The 22,060-nt window shown below is 36.3% G+C and overlaps 1 protein-coding gene across 1 annotated transcript in view; it reads right to left on the bottom strand.

Moving 5' to 3' along the window:
• The window catches only part of COL25A1 (collagen type XXV alpha 1 chain), a 502,107-nt gene that overhangs the window by 63,928 nt on the left and 416,119 nt on the right, over positions 1-22,060 (bottom strand). Inside the window, exons 14-18 of the mRNA XM_065907544.1 lie at positions 20,379-20,405; positions 17,676-17,720; positions 10,497-10,529; positions 10,043-10,078; positions 5,194-5,238 (exon numbers count right to left, since the gene is read on the bottom strand). Coding sequence (XP_065763616.1) covers positions 5,194-5,238; positions 10,043-10,078; positions 10,497-10,529; positions 17,676-17,720; positions 20,379-20,405 — 186 coding nt within the window. The remainder of the gene's footprint in view (positions 1-5,193; positions 5,239-10,042; positions 10,079-10,496; positions 10,530-17,675; positions 17,721-20,378; positions 20,406-22,060) is intronic.

Below are 22,060 nucleotides of genomic sequence, written 5' to 3'. Positions count from 1 at the left end.
CCAATTTTCATTGCCCAAAAATTAGTACAACAGGGTTTGGAAAATATGTGCTGATTTGCCTGGGTGCTAAAGGCATCACCAATAATTTTGATTAATGTGTCTTGACACTGAATGCATTAACCATACAATATTCTTCTAGCTTAAAGCCTAATTAGAATTCAAGTCAGCATGATACCTACTTTTGAGGATAACAGCAAGAACATTTGTTGTAATAAGAACCTTCAGGCAGTCAGTTTTGGTAATGATTGATTTGTAAAACTATTGAGGGGGGAAAAAAAGAATGAGAAAGTAGAATCTGTCCCCAAAACACTTACTTCCCTGAAGGATCACATTTGAGTACAAATTAAACATTTTGGTGGCTATGATGAAAATGAAATACAATAGCAAGTTTATTCAAAACCCAGAAAATATAACTTTCTTTTTTTTTTAAACATAACTTTCTGATATTTTTTTTTCTTAATGGGATTGCAACATGAAAGCGTACTTGTGTTTGTTCGAGGTTTCATTATGGCTGTGAAAAACTCTGATTTCTGGTTGTATGAGTTTCCTAATTGAATTCTTAAACTACTTAACTGCTCAGACACACTTTGTGTAAGCAGGAAATAATAATAAGTAACAATAACGCAATGTTATCCTTTCAACCAGTATTTCTTCCTTTTCTTTTAGGAATTCATTACACATTCTATGTTACTTTCAAGAACTTTGCTCTTTTGCTTTTAAAATGTGATTTGGTATTTCTGAGGAAGGAACCTCATCTCCAGTGGATTTAGAAGATAAGTTTCTATAGGTTAGTGAGCACTTCTTTTAATCCTAAGAATGACAAAGCAACATTTCTGCTACCAGTAAAAGTTAGTCCATATATGATTTAGTGTCAAGGATGATTTTATATAACGAGTTAGCTACTGTCTCCCAATCCTCAAGTTCTTGATCTGAATGTCAGATTTTCACTAATGTGGAAGCCAGAACAAAAATATCAAGCTTTGAGGGAAAACACTGTAAAAATTTCTTTGCCACCTAAATGATTTGTTTTTCTGATTTGTTGTAATTTTTACTGTATTATGTCTCCCCACTGCATTCATTTTATTGTACCAGCTATATTTTTTTTCTGAATTTACTTCCTGAATATGATGAGATAAACTGGTATTCAATGTTGAAAGGAGAAAAGCAAGCATTGAAAATCCATATCTGTAAAAAATGTCTGGGGTTAGGCAACGCTATGAATGGGGCCTAGAGTATTTCATTATTACAGGTCAGGTTTTCCTTTTACTTTTCCTATGAACAGTGTTGGGAAGGAGAACTTAACACCATGTCTTATGCCCAGAACGCTGTGCTCCTTTATTCTTTGTTCTTGGAATGTATGGGTTAGAGAAAAAGATGAATGGTATGATGCAAGAAAGTAGGTTATCTTACTGCTCTTAAAGGTAACATTCAACCATCACTACAGAGGAGTTTTCAGTTACATCTATGAACCTGTAGGGTATAAATGGCCTTATGATCTCTAGGTTGAAATGACTCACAGGAAGAAAGACTCTATAGAACAGGTGCATAAACAATGTTTCCAATATTCTGAGCTGCTCCAAGAGAAAGAAATAACAATGGCTAAAATTTATATCTAATTTACTATATGTTTGGCACTATTTTAGGAGCTGCACATATATTAATTCACTTAATCCTCACAACCACCCCTTGAGTTATATACAATAATAATTTCCATTTTATAAGGAAATCCAGTACACAGAGATTAGGTAACTTGCCCAGTATCATGCTACAGCTTCACAAACTGGTGAGGGGTAGAACCAGGATCTACACACTGGCAGTCTGGTTCTAAAGTCAAGGCTCTTGATCACTGCCCATTGTGACTTAATGACTAGGGTAACATAACCATGAAAAGGGTAAATAATGTTTCAAAATGTATGGAAAGGAAAAAAACATTTAAAAATAGAAACTTTGAAATCTTCCCCATTTAAGTGATATTGGAAAAGCTAGTCACAATAAGCTTTACCCATGAAAAATGTATTTAAAGGCTTATTTATAAAAATAATATTCTAAGCTCAATTCTTAATCCAGAAGACTGATGTTTGCATGGTACATTGTGCATAATTTAATTTTCCCAGTTGAACATCTTAACACTATATGAACCATGAATGCATGAAATAGGAATTCCAAATGTCTTCCACATGGTGAGTACACTTTCCAATACTTGTGCAGGAAGCTTGAGAGTAGTTTGAAATTAAGCGATGCCTGTTCTTAGTGACTTTTATGTATGCCAAAGGTATTAGCACTTTTCTCTGAGTGGGACTCTGAGGTGATAGATAGATGAGTCTACTGTCTGTACTTAGGCACTTTGCTCACTTCCTGAGAGCCGTGTGCAAGGGCATGTGAATGCTCATTAAGTTTCCAACCATTCCCGGAGAGCAACAGGTGGCAATCAAAGCTTCCCTGGTATGTCATGGCTGGTTTCCTCAATGTCTTGGAAATAACGGATGGCATTTGCATGCTCTCTGGAGTACCAGCAGATAAGGAGATGAATAGCAACAGGAAGTACTTCCAAAGGGTAAACAAAAACACAGGTCTAGGAAGGTTACAACTAATGCTCTTGCTACCATGCATTCTAAATCCATACATGATGGTTTCATCTTCTAAATATTATTACTCATTAACTGTGAAATCAAGGTTAACTGTCCTGTGGTTAGCTACCTAGTAGAATCAAGACATATGAAAGGAATAAAGAATATCCCAAGTTAATGAAGCTATATCATAAATTTGTAAACTTTTAAGTCTACATTTAAAAATATCCAATGACTACTGCTGACTATGATGTGTTTTTAAATTGTCTCCTTTACAAAGTTACTCATTTATATTGAGCACGTACTATACTATAAGGCAAGCATATCACTCACATTCTGAACTAGAGAAGATAGAGCTATTAATCCAAAAATAGAACCGGTGATTTAAATTGAATACTGGCAAGTCATCCAACAGCACTTGATAATTACCTAGAAAAGTATCTCTAGTGAATGATAGAAAGGTTTTTGTCAATCAATAGCTTCTTTTCACCATAGTCACCAGTCAGCTTAGAAAAACAATGGAAAATGTCAGCTATAAGATTTCAACAAAATTTGTCTGGCAACTTCCCATGATCCTAGCAATAAAAACATTAACTAGAGGTGGCAAATCAACATCTTTCCCAATTTGAAAAAGCTCAAAACCTTTGGATTGGTCCACTGATGACTAGGGAAAGGTATATTTTTCATGATGGAGGACAGAAATCAAAGGTAATGAGAAAAAATAGTAGGTTTGTTTGTTTGTTTTGGAGGAAAAACCCAATACCTTCACCCTTATGTACTCTCTCTCAACAAGAAAGCTCACGCTCAGGAGAAAGGACAGCAGGATTTCCACACAGCACTGAGATTCCTGGCATGTGACTGATGGTGGCAGAGCCCGGCTGACCTACAAGCAAGTATGCAGGAAATCCTGTCCTAGTGTTTCCAAATACTCCTCCTTTTAAACGCACCCCTCTCCCTCTTATTTAAAATGCTATCAGGCTCTTTTAAATTCGTGCTGAACACAATTTTCTTAAATTTGTTTAAAAAAATCTATGATTTTCCAAATATTAGTAAAAAGTTTTTTTGTTTTTGTTTTTTTAATGTGTGGGATTCCTAAAGATGTGTAATGTGGTATTACTAATCCCATATTTACAGTATGAGATCACATACAATTTATTAAGTTATTTTTGCTAAATATCAAAAGATAAGGAAACTATTTCAACTCTTTAGTAAACTGTTGTCATAGAGTGTTCTTTTCAATGGAGAAGACAAAAGACTAAAATATACATTAAAAGGACCTATCCGAACATCTATGATACTAACCTGGAAACATCAAACAAAAAGCAGAACCAAAATTTCTGAGTGCCAATCTGGAATTCATAGCTTTCATATCTGTTAATTATAACAAATATCCTCATAAAATACTACATATTATACCATATGATGTCTGGGAACTCAGTAATATATTTATTCTATAATCATATGATGCATGTAAGACATTTCAAATACAATCTTCATAAAGTGGTATATGCAACTCTTTTACTGAAACTAGGAACTTTAATTTTAGAATCATCTAAAGCACTCTTGAGATTAATATAAAATCCTATAAGATAAGAACGATGTCAAGAAAAATCTACCTGCATTCTGTTATCATATCAAACAGTTAGAATTTAAAAAGAATCTTAAAATAAGGAGCTGATTTTAAGGGAGTGACTACAGCCAAGGCAGTAGAACTTTTAAGCCTTGTCAGTTGCCACATGAAAAATTTTAAACAAAAAACCCATTTCTTAACATCTTTAGATGATGTAAAAATGTGTAAAACAAGGTTTTCAAACTAAGCTTTAAGCAGTTATTTAAAAAGACACATACAAATTTTATGGGAATAGTACGTGGGTCAATAAAACAGTAATATGATTTGTAGTTTGCAGTGAGAACTATTGACAGGAAGTGGAAGCACAGAACACTTTGGAGGGATTAATATAATGGGTGAATCACAAAAACAGCTGCCTGGATGTTAGATTTATGAGGATGTGAAGACTCTAATTCTGGTCAAAATCTGATAAGATTTTAAGAGTAAAATTTAAATGTGAAGGGAGACATTCTAGACTTGAAAGAATTCCTATGACTTCAAATGAAATGATTTTTACATTTATTTAAGGGGCATAGTAGGTTATAAGTGGAACATATATCCAAATAGCCATGACAAACTCAGAAATACCTGGGCTTCATTTTCTTTTTTAATTGAAGTATAGTTGATTTACAATGTTGTCTTAGTTTCAGGTATGCAGCAAAGTGATTCAGTTAATATATATATAAAATAAAATATTGAGTATTGCTTCCTGTGTTATATAGCAGGATTTGGTGGTTATCTACTGTACATGCAGTAGTGTGTGTCTATTAATCCCAAACTCCTAATCTATCCCCTCTTTGTTTTCCCCTTTAGTAACTATAAATTTATTTTCTGTCTGTAATTCTATTTCTGCTACTTGTGTTCTGTTTTTAATTAAAAAATTTTATTGGTTGAAATGGCTGGTGAGTATTTAAAGAACAGCAGTATACTTTTAGCTTTCACTTATTTTTTTTTTTTCATTTTTGTGACTCCTGCAGTTACATTTCTACAAAGCCAAGACTGTCAGTGCGTATTTACCTTTATCCCCGGAAGTCCAGGAAGCCCAGGAAGCCCTGGTTCACCCTACATAGATAGGAAAATCACAGAGCATTATAGAACAGTATTCACTCAGGCACAGTATCTGAGAAAAACATGGCAAATGCTCCCAGTTGAATTCTTGCTGTAGGTATACACATATATATGTCTAATATATATACTGTCTAGTTTCAAGACATTTGGTGAGATTATACAGTTCAGTCAACTCTTGATTCAGGGATGGGTTGACCCTTATGCTACCATTATGTCATTGCTACCAGAAGGTGAGAGAGAGAAAAGGAGAAGGAACCCCTATGTTTTATTACTGTCTGGTGAATGATTTGCTGTGGAAGCTGAGGCTATCAGCTGAAGTGGGGATTACTTGCATTTGAACAATGCACCCTACTCCAGAGCTCTCTTACCTCAGGTAATCAAGAGTTGGCTGTATGAACACATGGTCACATCAAAACAATACACATGAAAAGTCTTCCTCATTTAAAAGTATAACAGTATTTCTTTTCCATTCCTGAATGATGAGAAGATAAATGCATGGTTAAGATTATACTGAACTCCAGCCCATGGAGCTGACAATTGTTGAGTGGGGGTAGCCCTGCTTAGCCACTGGGAGCTAATGGTACCATGCAGCTGTTTCTGAATACAGGTTTGAGATTAAGCGGTATATTTTGGGTGAGCACACTGGAGTCAAGCTAAATCTTCTGATTTTCACACGATTTTCTACATTATTTTAAGCACAGAGTATAGTGATAGGAAGTTCTATTGCTTAGAAAATCTCCTGAATTCCACTAAAAAAGCATAACAAAATTGCTAGAGAAAATGAAAGCCCATCCCGTATTGGGCTGAGGTGACCAAATATTGTGGAAATAACATTTGAAGGTCAAAGGGTCACAGTGTTTCAGGATTGCAAGCCAGTGCTATGGCAGCTATACCAAAAGAGACAGAAGCATCAAACTCCTTCTACTTTAAACGCTTGAACAATCCTTATTCCAAGGAAAGTCTACTAACAGCAACCAGACATTTAATCTTTAATATTATTACTTTCAAACAATGGAGAACTATACTTTGCTCTGGTATGATCACAAAATGACTTCAGACACTGTTTATATGAAGCTGTATGGTTAGACATAGAAAGAACAATGACTTTCCTAATGGTTTAGGTCAAAGGTGCTTCAGGAATGCAAAAGAAAAGCTATTCTTTTTGAAACTACATGAATGAAAGTTTGCCTTGTGAACAGAAGAGTAAGATGAGATTGAGCCAGAGAAGAAAGAATAATTATTAAGAATTTGACATTCCATTCAAAGAATACGTAGGCAAGTAGATTAAACTTTACACAGATACAACATTATACCTTTGATTTTCTTTTTTCTTTCCCTTTTCCCCCTCAATAAATAACTTTAGAAAGATCTAGTAAAATGATCTTATCCATATTTCACTGAAGATTCTCTTTTACAAAAAAAAAGGATAAGACCCTTGAAAATACAGTAAGCTGCAGTATAATAAGCAACCAATAAAAGTAAGCATATTGCTGACAAGTCGATAGTTTTGTTTTGTTTTAGTAAAGCCCTGCCCCCAAACTCAAGACATCTTATTTAAGACCTGTGGAAACATATGGGTTGTAACACTGTTTCTCAAAAAGCTTTCTCACTAAACTCTTCCCTCCCACCAAAATAAAAAGATCAATGACTAAAGTAAGATATTTACATACACATGCATACATAGACACACACCCATGTTTCTCACAATGAGAAAGATGTATAAGACATTATGGAATATTTTATAATATAGCTTGAATACTTACAGAGTTTGAGCATTTAGCTGTTTCTTTTATCATATGCATATGTATGTAGGTATACAGGTTATAAATGTACTATTTAATGAACAAATATTTCAGTAATTCATATTTCATAGTCTTGGATTTTTATAAACTTGACCTTTCCAAATTTATGTTTACTTAAAAGTTCACATTATAAAATATAAAACATTTAATTTGACCCTCGAGAAACATCTCAACACTTTTAGGAAGATGTTTCTTCTTATATAAATTCTCTATCTTTATACCATGAAGGTTTATCTTTTAATTAAGAGATAGTTTCTCAGTTAATGTCTCCATTCTTGCCTATTTCTTAACTAAGAGCTTCTCTGAGCTGAGTTCTTGGGCAGGTACAGCCCAAAGTCAGGTCTGGGTCATAAAAAAGAATTGGTTTGTTATTCCACTCAAAGACTACTTGTCCAAGTAGATTATACTTTATACTGATACATTATACTTCTGGTTTTCTTTTTTTCTCTCCCTTTCATCCTTTATTCTCCATTATTGGAGACCTAGTCTACTGTTAAAGGCAGTTCTCTGCTTTCACCCCATGTCCCTGTCACAATGCCCATTGTTTTTAGATATACTTCTACTGTGCTGGTCCCTTTCAACAGAGCAACAAGCATTTTCACTCCTTTAAAACTAAGAAAAATATATTTCAAAAAAATGTGGAGAAGTTAGGTAGGCAGTAGGCTCTCCACCTTACCATCAATGCCATCTCATGTGGAGAAGTGAGGAAGGAAAAAAATCATAGGATGAAACACATGCCTATTTCACAAATCTACACACTCACCTTATAAATACAATTACCCTAACTCACATATCAATCACAGACTCTCCTGCTGAGTTTATAAAAGAAAAAAAACAAACAAACTGAAATCATTCCTCCCTTATGAACATTACTAAAAAACAAACTTTCATACTGCCAAATACCAGAAAGTGGAGAACTAATCAATGCACTTCAATTCTGTCAGGATATCCTCTACTTTCTGAGAACATCCCTAATGCCGAAGCTTAAATATCAAAGAACCCACAACCCAGTTCTACAGTGGTGAGACAAATGTTGTTGAAGATTCCTTGAATGGCTTCTGTCCTCAGTTCTATTTGTCATGTTCCAATCTAAGCAACCAGCAAACATGGGAACACTCTACTTTTAAGTCAATGTTGGAGTAAGTATTGCCAAATCCAGATACTAAACAAAGGAAGTCATAAATATCGTGGGAAACTGATATTGCATCAAAGGGTAGAATCTGGCCTAAATATTAATGAAAAAAATACTGCTCATTTCAGGGCCCATTTTCATTCAGGTGAGTTGTAATATTCGTTCACATATTCATTCACACACATATTCATTCAGATATAATCTAATTCTCTCAATATAATTTAAAACAGGTTTTAAATGAAATGCAAAGAAAAGCCAATGTTTCCATAAGTAAACCTACAAACTTCCAAAAATGAATCTAAAATGTATTTTTGAGTAATTATAATAAGGCACTCTTTCATTAACTAACTGAAAATCAATTTGGATCTTCTACTCTGAAAATAGTGAAACCTATATGAAATTATAGCAAATTTGTTTTGTGTTTTAAAAAGACATACCAGTTTTGCAGACATTTCTTTTACCTTATCACAGATTTGGAGAGCAGTTTAAATTTAGCCTTCAATTTTTAAAGACTAAGGAACTTAAAGTCAGTTCATTAGAGAAAATCAGATGCTGTCTCACACCAAAACAAGTCATGGATCTCTGTGACATCACTAATTTCAAATTTCTTACATAAAGAATCAGTGGGTATGACAAAACCCACTGCAGTGTTGTGAAGTAATTAGCCTCCAACTAATAAAAATAAATGAAAAAAAAAAAAAAAAAAGAATCAGTGGGAAATTTTAGGCGTTGAACAGAAAAATTTGCAGCATTCTGGGCTCTTCAGAAAAGTCTCAACTTAACCTAAAACTAGGCTTAATGAATTATTTCTCTCAGATTCTTAATTTCAAGAGAAAACCCTATTTTTAAATTAGGGAAACATTAAAAGATGTGAAAGACCTTCTCCAAAAATACTTTAATCCTAAGTGTTTAAACAAAGCAATGATTCTCTCAATAACTTCAAGAATGTGGGAATAGTTTTTAATGTTATGTTTTAAGATTCCAAACTACTACAATGGAATTTATTCTTTCTATTTATACTAATGAGGTATATTCTATGTCTCTATTCATGTTTTTTCTCTATAACATCAGTTACTGCTAGACAAAGGCAGAGTCATGATCTTAGGAGATTTAACCTAGTGTGGAATTCACATTTACTTGTTAGCTACATCTGTTATCTAAAATCTGCACTGGGCATTGATATCCAGATGCTTAGACGATAAACTACTAACAGTTGTTTCCAGCTTCAGACTCAAATGAGAATAAACATATTCACTGCATGTCCTCTAATTTATCACTAAAGTAAAGCACAAATGATAAAAAAAAAATTAATGTATGTAACTACAGATTGGTTAAAGTGGTTTGGCAAGTGTCTACAACTAAAATTTAGTTCATGAACAAATCTCTTTGTACAACACAACATTGATTGCTTAGGTAGATATTAGTCACATAAAAAACTATCAGCTGGGACGTATTTGAAATGAGAGGAAAGGAATATAATCTTAAAAGGTCTGTCCATCATCCCCTACTGAGACAGTTTAGTAAGTATTCATTTCTTCTTGTGAAAGAAAGAAACATGCAGAGTATCTTTAAACATGCAAGATAAATTGTTGGCATTCCAACCCAGATGATCCTTGTTAGTCTTAAACAGCTCAGTACATGCAGACTTTAGTTCATAAAACTTCCTTTCACATGTACAGAATATGTTTGTATTTTTGCTATGGTCAGCATCAACACTTTTAAAATGAAAACAATAACACTGCATACAAAGCATGAAAACAGCATCATTTTCAATAATTGTTCTCATATTACACAGTGGATAGTAGACATGTTAAAATGGTGAATATAAAATAGTACTAAAACCACACTAGAATAGGGATATTACCTTTTGCCCTGGACGACCAGATTCTCCGGGTTCTCCCTGGCCAAAGAAAGCCAAAGATGGAAAAGGCAGTCTTAAAAGAACTCTCCAGAACCCTTAGACCCCTGGACACTTTCAGCTTCCCTGATGACACATGCATTTCATTCACTCTATTACTCTATATATTACTCGACATAGGAACCTTTTTTTTTTCTGCTTTGACTATGTCTAAAGCTTACATACAAATCCACATTTCCATTAAAACCAATCAGAAAGGGAAGAGAAGTGAAAACCTCTTGTTTAAGCCTTTATTAGACTTCCAACAGATACTCCCTGTTATGTTTGGAAGCCAATTATTGCAGGAGAATAGTAACAGAGATAGAACCATCCAAATTGTTAAAGGAGAAGAGAAAGAAGAGACATACAAAAGTCAAAACTGGAACTCTTGGGGTACAAACACTTGCAAGCATATAGTTACCTTAATTCCTGCAGCAGACGATCCAGGGTCACCCTAAAATGAAACCCAGGAGAGATTATTCTACAAGCTATGAGAAGAGGAAACACAAACACACAGCCTTTATTGACAGGAGCGCCCAAGGGGAAGCGCCATGACTAATGGGTGGAACTCTGCTCCCTAAGAATTTGTATCCATATGGCTGTGAAGATGTCAATAATTTCCAAGATCAACAATATACTTTCTAAAACTACTTTGAATGCAAAATACATGAGGACTACACTCCTTGAAATAAATAGAAATATATGAAAATGAATCTCTTCCCTTGATAGAGTGCTACAGTTGTATTCTAAAGCAACACATTAGCCGATCTGGAATTTTCGTTTTCTCCATTTCTGGAATTTATTAATGTCACGGGCTATCATTTGCTAGGAGTTCCCTAACTCTTTCGGTCTTTAGAAAGTCAGGGTTCAACAGATGAAGTCAAAGGGTTAATGATGTTGAGCTGGAAAAAGCCACGTAGCTGGTCAGTGTGCTTCCCTTGTGAAGCAGACCACAGTTAGGACCGGCACGTTTTTCTAGCCCTACACTTATTTCATTGTGACACGGTCCCCGGAAAGTTACAGGATGATGGATGACTTGTGGGTGACAGGGACACAGAAGATCTGAGAGAAAGTCTTGAGATAGAATCTGGTTTCCTAAAAGGCATTGTGTTCCATCTGGATTTCATGGAGGGTGACCACATTCCTAAGGCAAATCTGCTCTCCATGGGCAGATTGACACCACTGGGAGAGAATTCAGGGGTTGCTTGGGATGTTGCTTATTTCTGAGGTGATGCCAGGCAAAGGCTTAAGATTTCCAAGCTCCTCCTGAACACGCTACAAGGAAAACAAAAGGGAGAAAATGTAGACGATGACTGTTAAGAAAACAGAAACAGCCACAAGGAGAAAGACACCTACTGGGGTCTCCTCGGCTGTTCTCTCTGTGCAAGTGTTCACAGAGTCCCAGGGTCTACCTCCTCGACCTAGAGCTGCGCATCAATCTCTTCTAGAGAACAGGTAAACGTCAGGCCTCTGGACATGAGGCACTTGCTCCCTCCCTCAACCGCTGTCTTCTTTTCCCACGGCTGGCAGCTTGTCTGTTCAAGTCTTAAGTGACTTCACCTCAACTCCTCACCCACCAACCTAGACACCCACCCCTCATATGCACATCTCACTCCGCAGCATCTCTGCATGTCCTGCACGCTCACTGCCTATGGATTATGCATGTATGTTTTCTGCCGAGTCTTTTTTTGTCCCTCGATTAGATGATCAGCCACATGTGGGCAGGCTCAGTACCTATTTTTATTCAGTGTCTAAATAAAACACGCTGGATACATATATAGTGAATGAGTGAACATATCTCAGAAAGAATGTTTTCCAGCTGGTCAATAGTCAGGAATCAAAATGAAAAACACAAAAACCTTGAGGAAGAAAAAAAAAAAAGAGCTTAGGAAGGAGAAGGAAATAATAAATTAGCTTATTTGAGGAAATACATGAGTTTCTTTGACATTTGTAGTTCCTATTACTCAAAGAAAAATTAAAACATGACAAAACATACAGAAGAGGAGTTCAAACACTGTCTTAATGTAAAATGATACTGGTGTCTTTTCCCCAACATTAACACTGAATTGAGCTCTGAATGGGAAGTGAAATAAATGTGGTTAATAAAATAGTACTTATTTCTATTTCTACTAAAACAAAATCTGAGAGCCATCAACACCAGTGAGTCAGGGCCACAATAGTTTGCACAATAAGACCTTTGCATTCATAAAAGCAAGTTTGACTTTCCTAAGTCCCTTTTTTCATCTTATTTTTACCTCACAACACTCCCAAGAGATAGGACAGATATTACCACTCTCAATAGATGAGGATGTTGAAGCAACTTGAGGTTAAGTGAATTTTGGACTTCTTAAATGCTATTGCCATGTGCTTTTTTTTATTAGAATAAGAGAAGAATTACTGGTTTATCTCATTTTGACAACAAGGCATAACGGTTGTAGTAAATTTGTAAATAAAAGGAAGTTGCTTGTATTAACTGTAGATAAAAACTTTTTCATTCCAATGTTTTAATAGAAAGTGAAAGTGAAAGCCCCTCAGCCATGTCCGACTCTTTGCAACGCCATGGACTATACAGTCCATAGAATTCTCCAGGCCAGAATACTGCAGTGGATAGCCTTTCCCTTCTCCAGGGGATCTTCCCAACCCAGGGACTGAACCCAGGTCTCCAGCACTGAAGGCAGAAAGTGACTGGATAATCCACTAATGAGAATAAGGGCTAGATTTAGTTCTCAGAGAAAGAGAATGTGAAGACAAGGTCAGTTTCCTGGAAAGCTGATTTATTTGTGGACATTGGAGTACTTTCGTTTGATAGACAACTATAAGTGATATTTCAATTTTCTTTTCAAAAATCAGAACTGTGAAATCTCAAGGAGTTTTTATAACTTTTAGAAAGTGGCAAGGCAACTGCTGGAAGACATTTCTAAGCTAAACACTTTAAAGGATGATGCTGTAAGTAGTAAAAATAAAACAGTGTTTATAATCCTCTTTCCCCTAAAAGTAAAAACGAATATGGGATTAAAGTAGGAAAAACACCCAACTGTGTCTCTCTAAGTATACTCTTAGCTTCATAAATCCGTTGGTTTTAAAATGAAAGGGTAAATCTACATGGTAAATCATAAAACAAAAAATACTTTTAGAAGATACTTGAGGTAAATAAATTTGATTTTGCTATTGATCATTACAAGACCCTGATGGAAAAGACCTTGATGCTGGGAAAGACTGAAGGCAAAAGGAGAAGGGGGTGGAAGAGGATGAGATGGTTAGAGAGCATCACTGTCTCAGTGGACATGAATCTGAGCAAACTCGGGAGACAGGGGAGCCTGGCGTGTTGCAGCCCATGGAGTCACAGTCAGACACGACCTAGGGACTGAACAACCACAGATCAATCATTCAAGTACAGAAAGTTTCTGTTTGGGGTTGTGATTATTTTTAAACACATTTGATATGTAGATAAATGAAGTGAATGTGGGGACATTGCTGTCACTCATTAATTCATTCAATAAGTATTTATTGAGCATTGGTTTTGTGCCAGCCGTATTTTAGATACAGGGATGCTAGGAGAGAGGGAGACAATGTTTCAAACCCTGTCCTTGTTCTGTGCTTACAATACAGTCGCCCCTCCACATCCCTGGGTTCTGCATCTGTGGATTCACCCAACCTCAGATCAAAAATATTTTGGGAAAAAAAATTACAGGAAATTCCATAAAGCAAAACTTGAATTCCTGGGTCCCTGGCAACTATTTACATAGTATTAGGTATTATAAGTGATCTAGAGATGCTTTTTACAGCACAGTTGACCTTTGAACAACGAGTTTAAATTGCAAAGGTCCATTTGTATGTGGATTTTTTTTTTTTCCAAAAACATCTACAGTAAATATTGTAGTAGCACATGATCTGCAGTTGGTTGAATTTGGCAGATGAAGAACCACAATATGGAGGAATGGGGATATGAAGGAACCACGTAGAAGGAGGGCCTTTTATATCCTAATTTTCAAACATGGCAGAGTCTCAGTACCCCTAAGGCCCACATTGTTAAAGGGTCAACTGAATATGGGAGGAAGTTCATTGATTATAGGAAAATTCTACCCCACTTTATATAAGGGACATCCTAGGATTTTGATATCTTCGAGGATCCTGGAATCAATCTCCTGGGATACCGATGGACTGTGGTAATCACTGGTATATATACAGAACCTGCCTGCCAATGCAGGAGACCCAGGAGATGCAGGTTTGATCCCTGTTTGGAAGATCCCCTGGCGGAGGGCATACCACCCCACTTCAGTATTCTTGCCTGGAGAATCCCATGGACAGAAGTCTGGTGGGCTACAGTCCATAGGGTTGTAAACAGTCAAAGATGACTGAAGGGACTTGAATGCACCAACATTTACTTTCAAGTGTGGGAATAAAAGATAAGAAATCCATCTCTACGTTAGTCGGTGAGGTTAACACTCCAAGAGCAGAACCTAACCTTCCCACAGTAACTCCACGTATGATTAAAATCAGTCGTTGGCAGGTCACTCTTAAGTCCAGAGTGCATCGCAGCTGCTGGTCATAGAGAAAACCCAGTCCAGAGGGTTTTAGCAGTCCCACCGCATTTCCAGATGACCAGTCTGGAAAGGTTTAGATTGCTTTACCATCCAAAGGCACCGAGTTGGATCAAAGGGAAAAAAAATCCTATTAAAGTGAATCAGCCGATGACGTAATTTACTACATCAATGGCAGAAAAGAAGCATTTTTTTATTTTACATCTCAAACTTGGTAAATGATGAATGAGTTTCACATACTGAACCCAACGGCTGTGAGAAGAGTGTTTCTAACATGCTGGAAACAAATTATATGACAGAAGCAGGAAATGTTTAAAAAACACATCAAAAATTATATTCCAATTACAGCATTCTTGGGAATGAATGCTACAGGTCAGATTACATATTATATGTTACATATTCCTATTTACAACCCTCTGTTTAGACTCATTGAAAGTTAATGGAAATGATTTCCATTTTAACTGAAGCATTTCTTATACCTAATTTCAGTTGACTAATAAAACTTTTTGATAAAAAAGAAAAATAACCAATCTAGTTGATTTCCATTTCCATGTGGTAAGAAAGCTAACATTTATTGAGAGTTTACTATGTATGAGTCAGTATGGTAAATGATTTGCATTAACATAAAAAATAAGAACAGGATTCTTTTGAGATGAATTTAGCCTTTACAAAGTAAAAAAGTTGCTTTAGTATGACAATGTTAAATTTTAAAAATGTGTGATTAAAGAAATAATTATTGGCCTACATCCAAAACATGAAGCTCTAAAAAATACATCTTCTAAAACTTAAACCTCTCTACATAAATCCACATAGGCATAGCTCAGACTTGGCATAGATTGTTTTCACTTGAAGAAACTGCTTTCTGTTTAGAAGATTTCCTTTCTTTAAGCAGAGGTTGGCAACTATGGCCTGAGGGCCAAATGCAGCTAGCCACCTGTTTTAGTGTGGCCCAAGAGCTAAGAATGGTTTTTGCATTTTTAATGGTTAAAAAAAGTCAAAAGAATAATATTTTGTGACATGTGAAAAGCACATGAATTAAAATTTCAGTGTCCAGAAATAAAGTTTTATTGGAGCAGAGCCACTCTCATCAGTAGACATGTCTACGATTGCTCTCATGCCATGATGACAGAGTTGAGCAGTTGTGACAGACACCATATGGCCCACAAAAACTAAAGGATTCACTTTCTGGCCCTTCACAGGGAAAGCTCGCTGACCTTTGCTTTTAAGCAGAACAAGAAAGTTAAATGTAATATCCATGTTTATATATCTGGGGTTTGAAATTTTTACTTCAAAAAGTCACAGAGGTATATCATTGACCTCATTAGTATTAAAACATACTCATCTTGTGGTGGATTGCAGTGTGATACTTGAATCTGACAGATAATAAAATGGGTTACAGCAGTGATCCTCAACATGGGAAAATTTTGTTCCCCAGGGGACAATTGGCAAGCTCCGGAGACAAGGTTGGTTGTCACAACTTGGGAATGCTATCGGCATCTAGTAGGAGAGGCTAGGAAGGATGCTAGACATCCGACATTTGCCCCACGGAGGATTATCCAGCTCTGAATGTCAGTAGTGCTGAGGTTAAGAAACCCTGGTCTGCAAGAAACTGAGAGTCTATCCTAACATCTAGACTGTGTGTGTGTTCAGTTGCGTCCGACTCTTTGCAACCCCATGGACTGTAACCCACCAGATTCTTCTGCCCATGGAATTTCCCAGGCAAGAATACTGGAGCAGGTTGCCATTTCCTACTCAAGCAGACCTTCCCAACCCAGGGATCGAACCCGTGTCTTCTGTGTCTCCTGCATTGGCAGGCAGTTTCTTCACCACTGAGCCATCTGGTGCCAGGGAACTTCTAGACTACCCCTTGAATACAAACACAATTGCTACTCAGTGACACTATCATTAATCTATCCCTACCACCCATGCCATATTTATATTAATATTTATAAGAATAAGAAAGGCAAATTTCTCTTTATTTTATGGGTATGGTTTTATGACTAACAATTATCCATCTGTACAGTAATAATTTTCAAATTGGACCCATTCTTACTCTCAACTACAAGCCTAAATGAATTGGTCTTTGTTTCATCAATTAGCCTGATTTAAATTAAATCTGACTATTCCATTTTCATCTGGGCTTTCCAGGTGGTGTTTGTGGTAAAGAACCCACCTGCCAATGCAAGAGATGCAAGAGATTTGGGTTTGATCCCTGGGTTGGGAAGATGCCTGGAGTAGGAAATGACAACCTGCTCTAGTATTTTTGCTGGGAAATCCCATGGACAGAGGAGCATGGTCAGCTACAGTTCTTGAGATCACAGTGTCAGACACGACAGAGCGACTGAGCACACGTGTTCCACAATTCTTAACATACACCACACATAAAGTAAAAATTTCCTTTTTATGTCAGAGATGTCTGTGAAGTAAGAAGCCAAGCAAAACCTGTGATAGTCTGGGGAAAAAAAACCACGAGGTAGGAGGATGAACCAAAGATCACTGCAATGTAAATGCTAGTAACAGTTTAAAATTTTTAAAAAAGGACAATATGAAAGTTGACAAAATATTTGGATCTAATACATTTTAAGTCAAGGCAAATTTTCAAGACTGCATTAGAGGCTCTAATCAAGGGACACTAACTTCTATCAAACTCTTACATCTCATCCCAGTCCTGCAATCTTCTGTCCTAAAACTGGGACAAATGGAATCACTTTAGGAACTCTCTTTTTACATCTCTGTGTATAAAAGGAGTGCTCCATTTACACATAAATAGCGGGGTGTTTTTGTCTTCAGTCATATTACTAGAAACCCAACTACACATTTTCTAGAATCTTTGAAGTACCGTTTCACTTTTAAAATATTTAAATTTGTAGCTAGGAAGTTGTAGAATAATCACCTCTTATCAATTAAATATTTAAATGCTTTCTAATCTTGTAAAATTATCTCTGATCTTGTCATATTAAGCCATGATCTCTCAACTTTCTCAAAGTCTCCCATTTCATGTACATGAAATAATATTCTTGCTCATATGCATGTGCTCATATTTTTTAAAAACACTGTACCTTTTCGCCTGTGTCACCTTTGGGGCCATTCTCTCCAGCATCTCCCTAAGGGGGGAGAAAAGAAATATATGAAAACATAGTGATGATACTCAGCAATGAGTACTTTTCCTTATTTTAAGTTTCCTTTCAGAGGTACTATATATTAATAGCTGTTGTAAATGTTCAACAGGGCTAATGTACCTTACTTGACCAACTGCCTGATATCAACCCATCCAAATAAACTTTATTACAATGAAGATGACTGAATAGTTTTAAACTACTCCATGATATTAACAGAAAGTAATTTCTCTGACTTTTAATAGCGTATTCTGGCACTTAGAGCTGCTTTAACCCTTTCTGTTTTCTCTGCTCAAAGAGTCACTCTGACAAAGACTTTCTCCTGATTCCCTCCATATGCTTTCTGCTTTATCCCTTCTGTCTCCTTCTTTGTTCCATTCCAGATTCCTGGACTCCTGCCCTCTCCTTTCCCTTCCATCTGTGTAAATTCTGCTCTGTCTTCGAGCCCATCTCAAATCTCTAGGCTCTCAAAGTGCATGACACAGCCCTCAAAACTGTGCAGTGAATCTTAACTTATCTAGGCATACATGTTTTGCATTGAGAAATAATTGCTTTAATAAAGTAAATAAATAAAAATTTTACCTTACTAGAAAGTCTTCAAAAATCACAGCAAAATAATCTGAGGAGTTTATGCTTCCTTTGTTAGTTTTGAGAGCTCCTATGCCTATTTTGTCACTGATATCTCCTTTCTACCCACAAAGCAATGCAGTAGAAAACAAGTCATTTGTGTATTATCCATGTTTTGTGTCCTAAATTCTGAAATTTTAAAGTCATACAGTAAGTTCTAGTGGAAACATCAGACTTTGTAGCCAGAGACCTAGCCCAGCTCTAGTACCTACCGAGCCAGTGAAAAGCTATTTGCATCAAATTTCTCATGTGCAACATAAGGACAAGAATATTTTATGAGGTTATGAGAAATAATTCCTGTGTCTAAGGCAACTAGGACCATATCTGACACAACATAAGCTGTTAATGGTTTAGCAATAACAATGCATTATTGTTCTTGTATTCCATAAGAATACCCTTCTGTCTCCCATGGGAGGTCCCGTTTCTATCATTTAACATTTTCCATAAAACAAGAGAGGAGTTACTGATAATGAGTTCCCTGAGAGAAGGAGGCGTGTTAAGAGAGGGAGATTTTAACTTTTTCTCTTCAGTTTCTCTTCCTGTTTCAAACAAGCACGAGGCTAACCTGCTTGGGAACTCTTTTACGGAGACGGGTACACCACAGAGCCCGGGAGTTTGAGTCACTTTATCCCATGAGCTCCCAGAACCATGCTGACACTGTCGCTTTCCCCTCCTTACTTTCTACACAAAAGAGTCATCTGATGACTAATTAATTTCACATTAATTACCACGAACTGGTTGGATGCCAAATAAATATACTGATCATCAGTTATGAAGGACTTTTGATAGGCAGCCAATTAGCATGCTTTAAAAAATTGCTTGGAAATCCCTTTGTTAAAAAACAAAACAAATAAAACAAACTTTCTTATTAGGAAAACTGGTTCAGAGTGGTCAGGAGGCAAAGGGTTTGACTGAGAAGAGCCACCCTTCTGCTTTGCTCACCTTCTGTTTAAATCAATGTCTTTTGTTTTTGTTTTACAATGGTCAAAAATACAGTTAAATTCACAAAGCTCACTGGATCTGTAGATGTATTTCTTTTGAGATTAGTGGTGATGATACTGATTTTTCAGAAAGGTCATATCACTTATGAAGAGCATTATGTGATATCTTGGTAACTGCCTACACAGACAACACATGTTTTAAACACTGGCAAAGTACATAGGATGAGAACATTCCCCAAAGTGGGAAGAAGGATTTCTTAAATTTCTCTGTCTGAGAGAAATTTAACATATGCACTCTGCTTCTCCTTTTGCTTCTCTTTTTAGTTTTTTTATGGGAATTCTTTGTGGGACAACTTTCAGTATATTTGCTGCAGGTAAACATCTGTATCCCTTTAACCTAGTGACCTAAGAAGTAATAGAGGTATGGATGCTTAGAACAGTACTGGAATGGCATCAGCAAATAGGCAGAACAGAAATTTTGCAGGCCTAGAGGTTTTTGAAAGCCATTTTAAAGCCTGACATAGATCGTTCAAATTTGCTCCTTTCTCATCCATTTCTTTAAAGCCTTTTACCGAAACTTTTGAACGTACATAAGGATTACACTACTTTCTCCTTCCATTAATCAGCAGTTTGAAAGAAACAGTGGCCAGTGTATCTATCTACATCTATATCTAGGCATAGCTTGTTTATTGGGCTTTGCTTTATTGCACTTCGAAGACACTGCATTTTTTACGAATTGAAGATTTGTGGCAACCATGTGTCAAGCAAGACAAAAGGCACCATTTTTCTAACAGCATCATTTTCCAATTAAGATATGCATACTGTTTTTGAGTTATAATGCTATTGAACTCTTAGAGGATTACAGTATAGCATAATTTTTACATGCTCTGAGAAACCAAAAATTCATGAGATTCATTTTATTGCAATATACATTTTATCACAGTGATGTGGAATGGAACCTGCAATATCGCCAAGATATACTTGTATACCTGTACTTGTCTATCCATCCACATATAAACACAGTTTAGTTTGGTCCCTCTTGAGGGGAGGAGATTAAAAACAGGCAGAATCATCTCACCTTCAATCCTTGTTCTCCAGGTTCTCCCTGCACAAAAGAACAAAGTGAGTGACACGTTAAATTATAAAACACCTAATTAAGCAACATCAAACAAAATCAAATATTGAGCATACTAGTTAAATTACATGCGATATTTTCTATTTTGCCAATATACAGTTGCTTTCTAAAATCAAATGATGAATTTCCTGGAAAATTGAATATGGATATCAATAGCAAATGTCACCTTAATTCTTTTCTTTTGAGGACTAAAGAGAGATATTTAAGATCAGCAAAGAAAAGCCTGGCTTTTAGGGCACCAAGGAGAGCAATGTTGAGGCAATTCTGAGATTATGACATCTTATTTCGACCAGACTCTAACTCAGTAAGGTGAGCTAGCACGTCCGTCCGTGAAATCTTCCATTCAAAGCACCCGCTGGTGCATGGATTATTTCTGGGGTCTGGAGTGTAGTTCACCAGAATATCTTGCCCTGACATGACTAAGGCCTGAACTTGGACCCTTTCACAATGTCATGAGTGCTCTTCAATCTGTTGTTAACTACTGTGTTCTAAATCAGGTGTACTTTAGGAGTCATTAGTTTTTTTCAGAAAAGATCCTAGATTGAGGCAGAATCTAAGTGAGCTTAGGAGAGATGTCTTTACGAAAAAATGATGATCATGGCAGTATAAAGACTAAAACGCAAAATTGTGTGCTGAAAAGAATCTCATTTTCATTTTACCCAGGAAGAGGCAGGGGACAGAATCAGAGAGTAAATCGACAGCAAATCACACGCATTACGGTAATACCCTTCTTAAGAAAAGCTTGAGAAGGTGTTGCAATAAGGTCACACTGCTTTAAAAATTATTTTTAAGGTGGTTATTGCATTTTTAAAAACTCCTAATACACTCTTGAAGTCAGTTTGAAGGCAGCACTCTTTTCACTCCCTTAAACTTGGCCGGACCCTTTGGCCTTTTGAATTTCTGGTTACCTTTCACTGGTTAATAGCCATCCTGATGGTTGCTAGGCAACAGAACAGTACTGAGAACAAGCATTAAGCATTAGCTCTTATCATTTGACTTTTTAGCACGGAGCTACAGAGGCAGGAAGACAGGAAAATGGCTGTAGTGCCAGAAGGAATATTTTCTTTCCTCTCCTGCAGGACAAAGGACAGGTCTATAAATTTTAGGTCTGTTCTAGGCGCCTGTCGATAGCAATGTGAGCTGTAAAATCAGCTGACGGGCATCTGTGGGTCTGGATACACAGTGGCACAGCTGACGGGATTAGACATCAGTTCTGTACTTCAAGGGATGGTCACTCCTCAAAGGGTTTGGGATTTGTCTGCCTATCCGGTTTAAACTAAACTGTCACCAATCTTTTTATATTTAACAGATTTGTTTGTTCTTCAGAAACAAAGGAAATTTGGAATCACCCCTCAAATCTCCATTACATTTTTTCCCTATTTAGTAATGCAGACCACATCCATTTTTAAATTTCAAACACGCTACATATATATTATGCTTTTCATTTGATTAACTTGTTGGGTTATGTAAGTTTTAGAGGTGGCCAAATCTTGAGGAAAAGTCACAGTGGCACTGTAAACATTTTCTTTAGTATGTCTTATAAAAATTATGCAAATGCTGGTAGTGTGGACGTGACCTATGTTTTAATACACTCATCAAATGGTAAAATGACAATAGTCATATTT

This window comes from Muntiacus reevesi, chromosome 16, assembly GCF_963930625.1.
Source record: "Muntiacus reevesi chromosome 16, mMunRee1.1, whole genome shotgun sequence".
In the NCBI taxonomy this organism is placed as follows: domain Eukaryota; kingdom Metazoa; phylum Chordata; class Mammalia; order Artiodactyla; family Cervidae; genus Muntiacus; species Muntiacus reevesi.
This window is presented reverse-complemented; position numbering and strand designations above follow the sequence as displayed.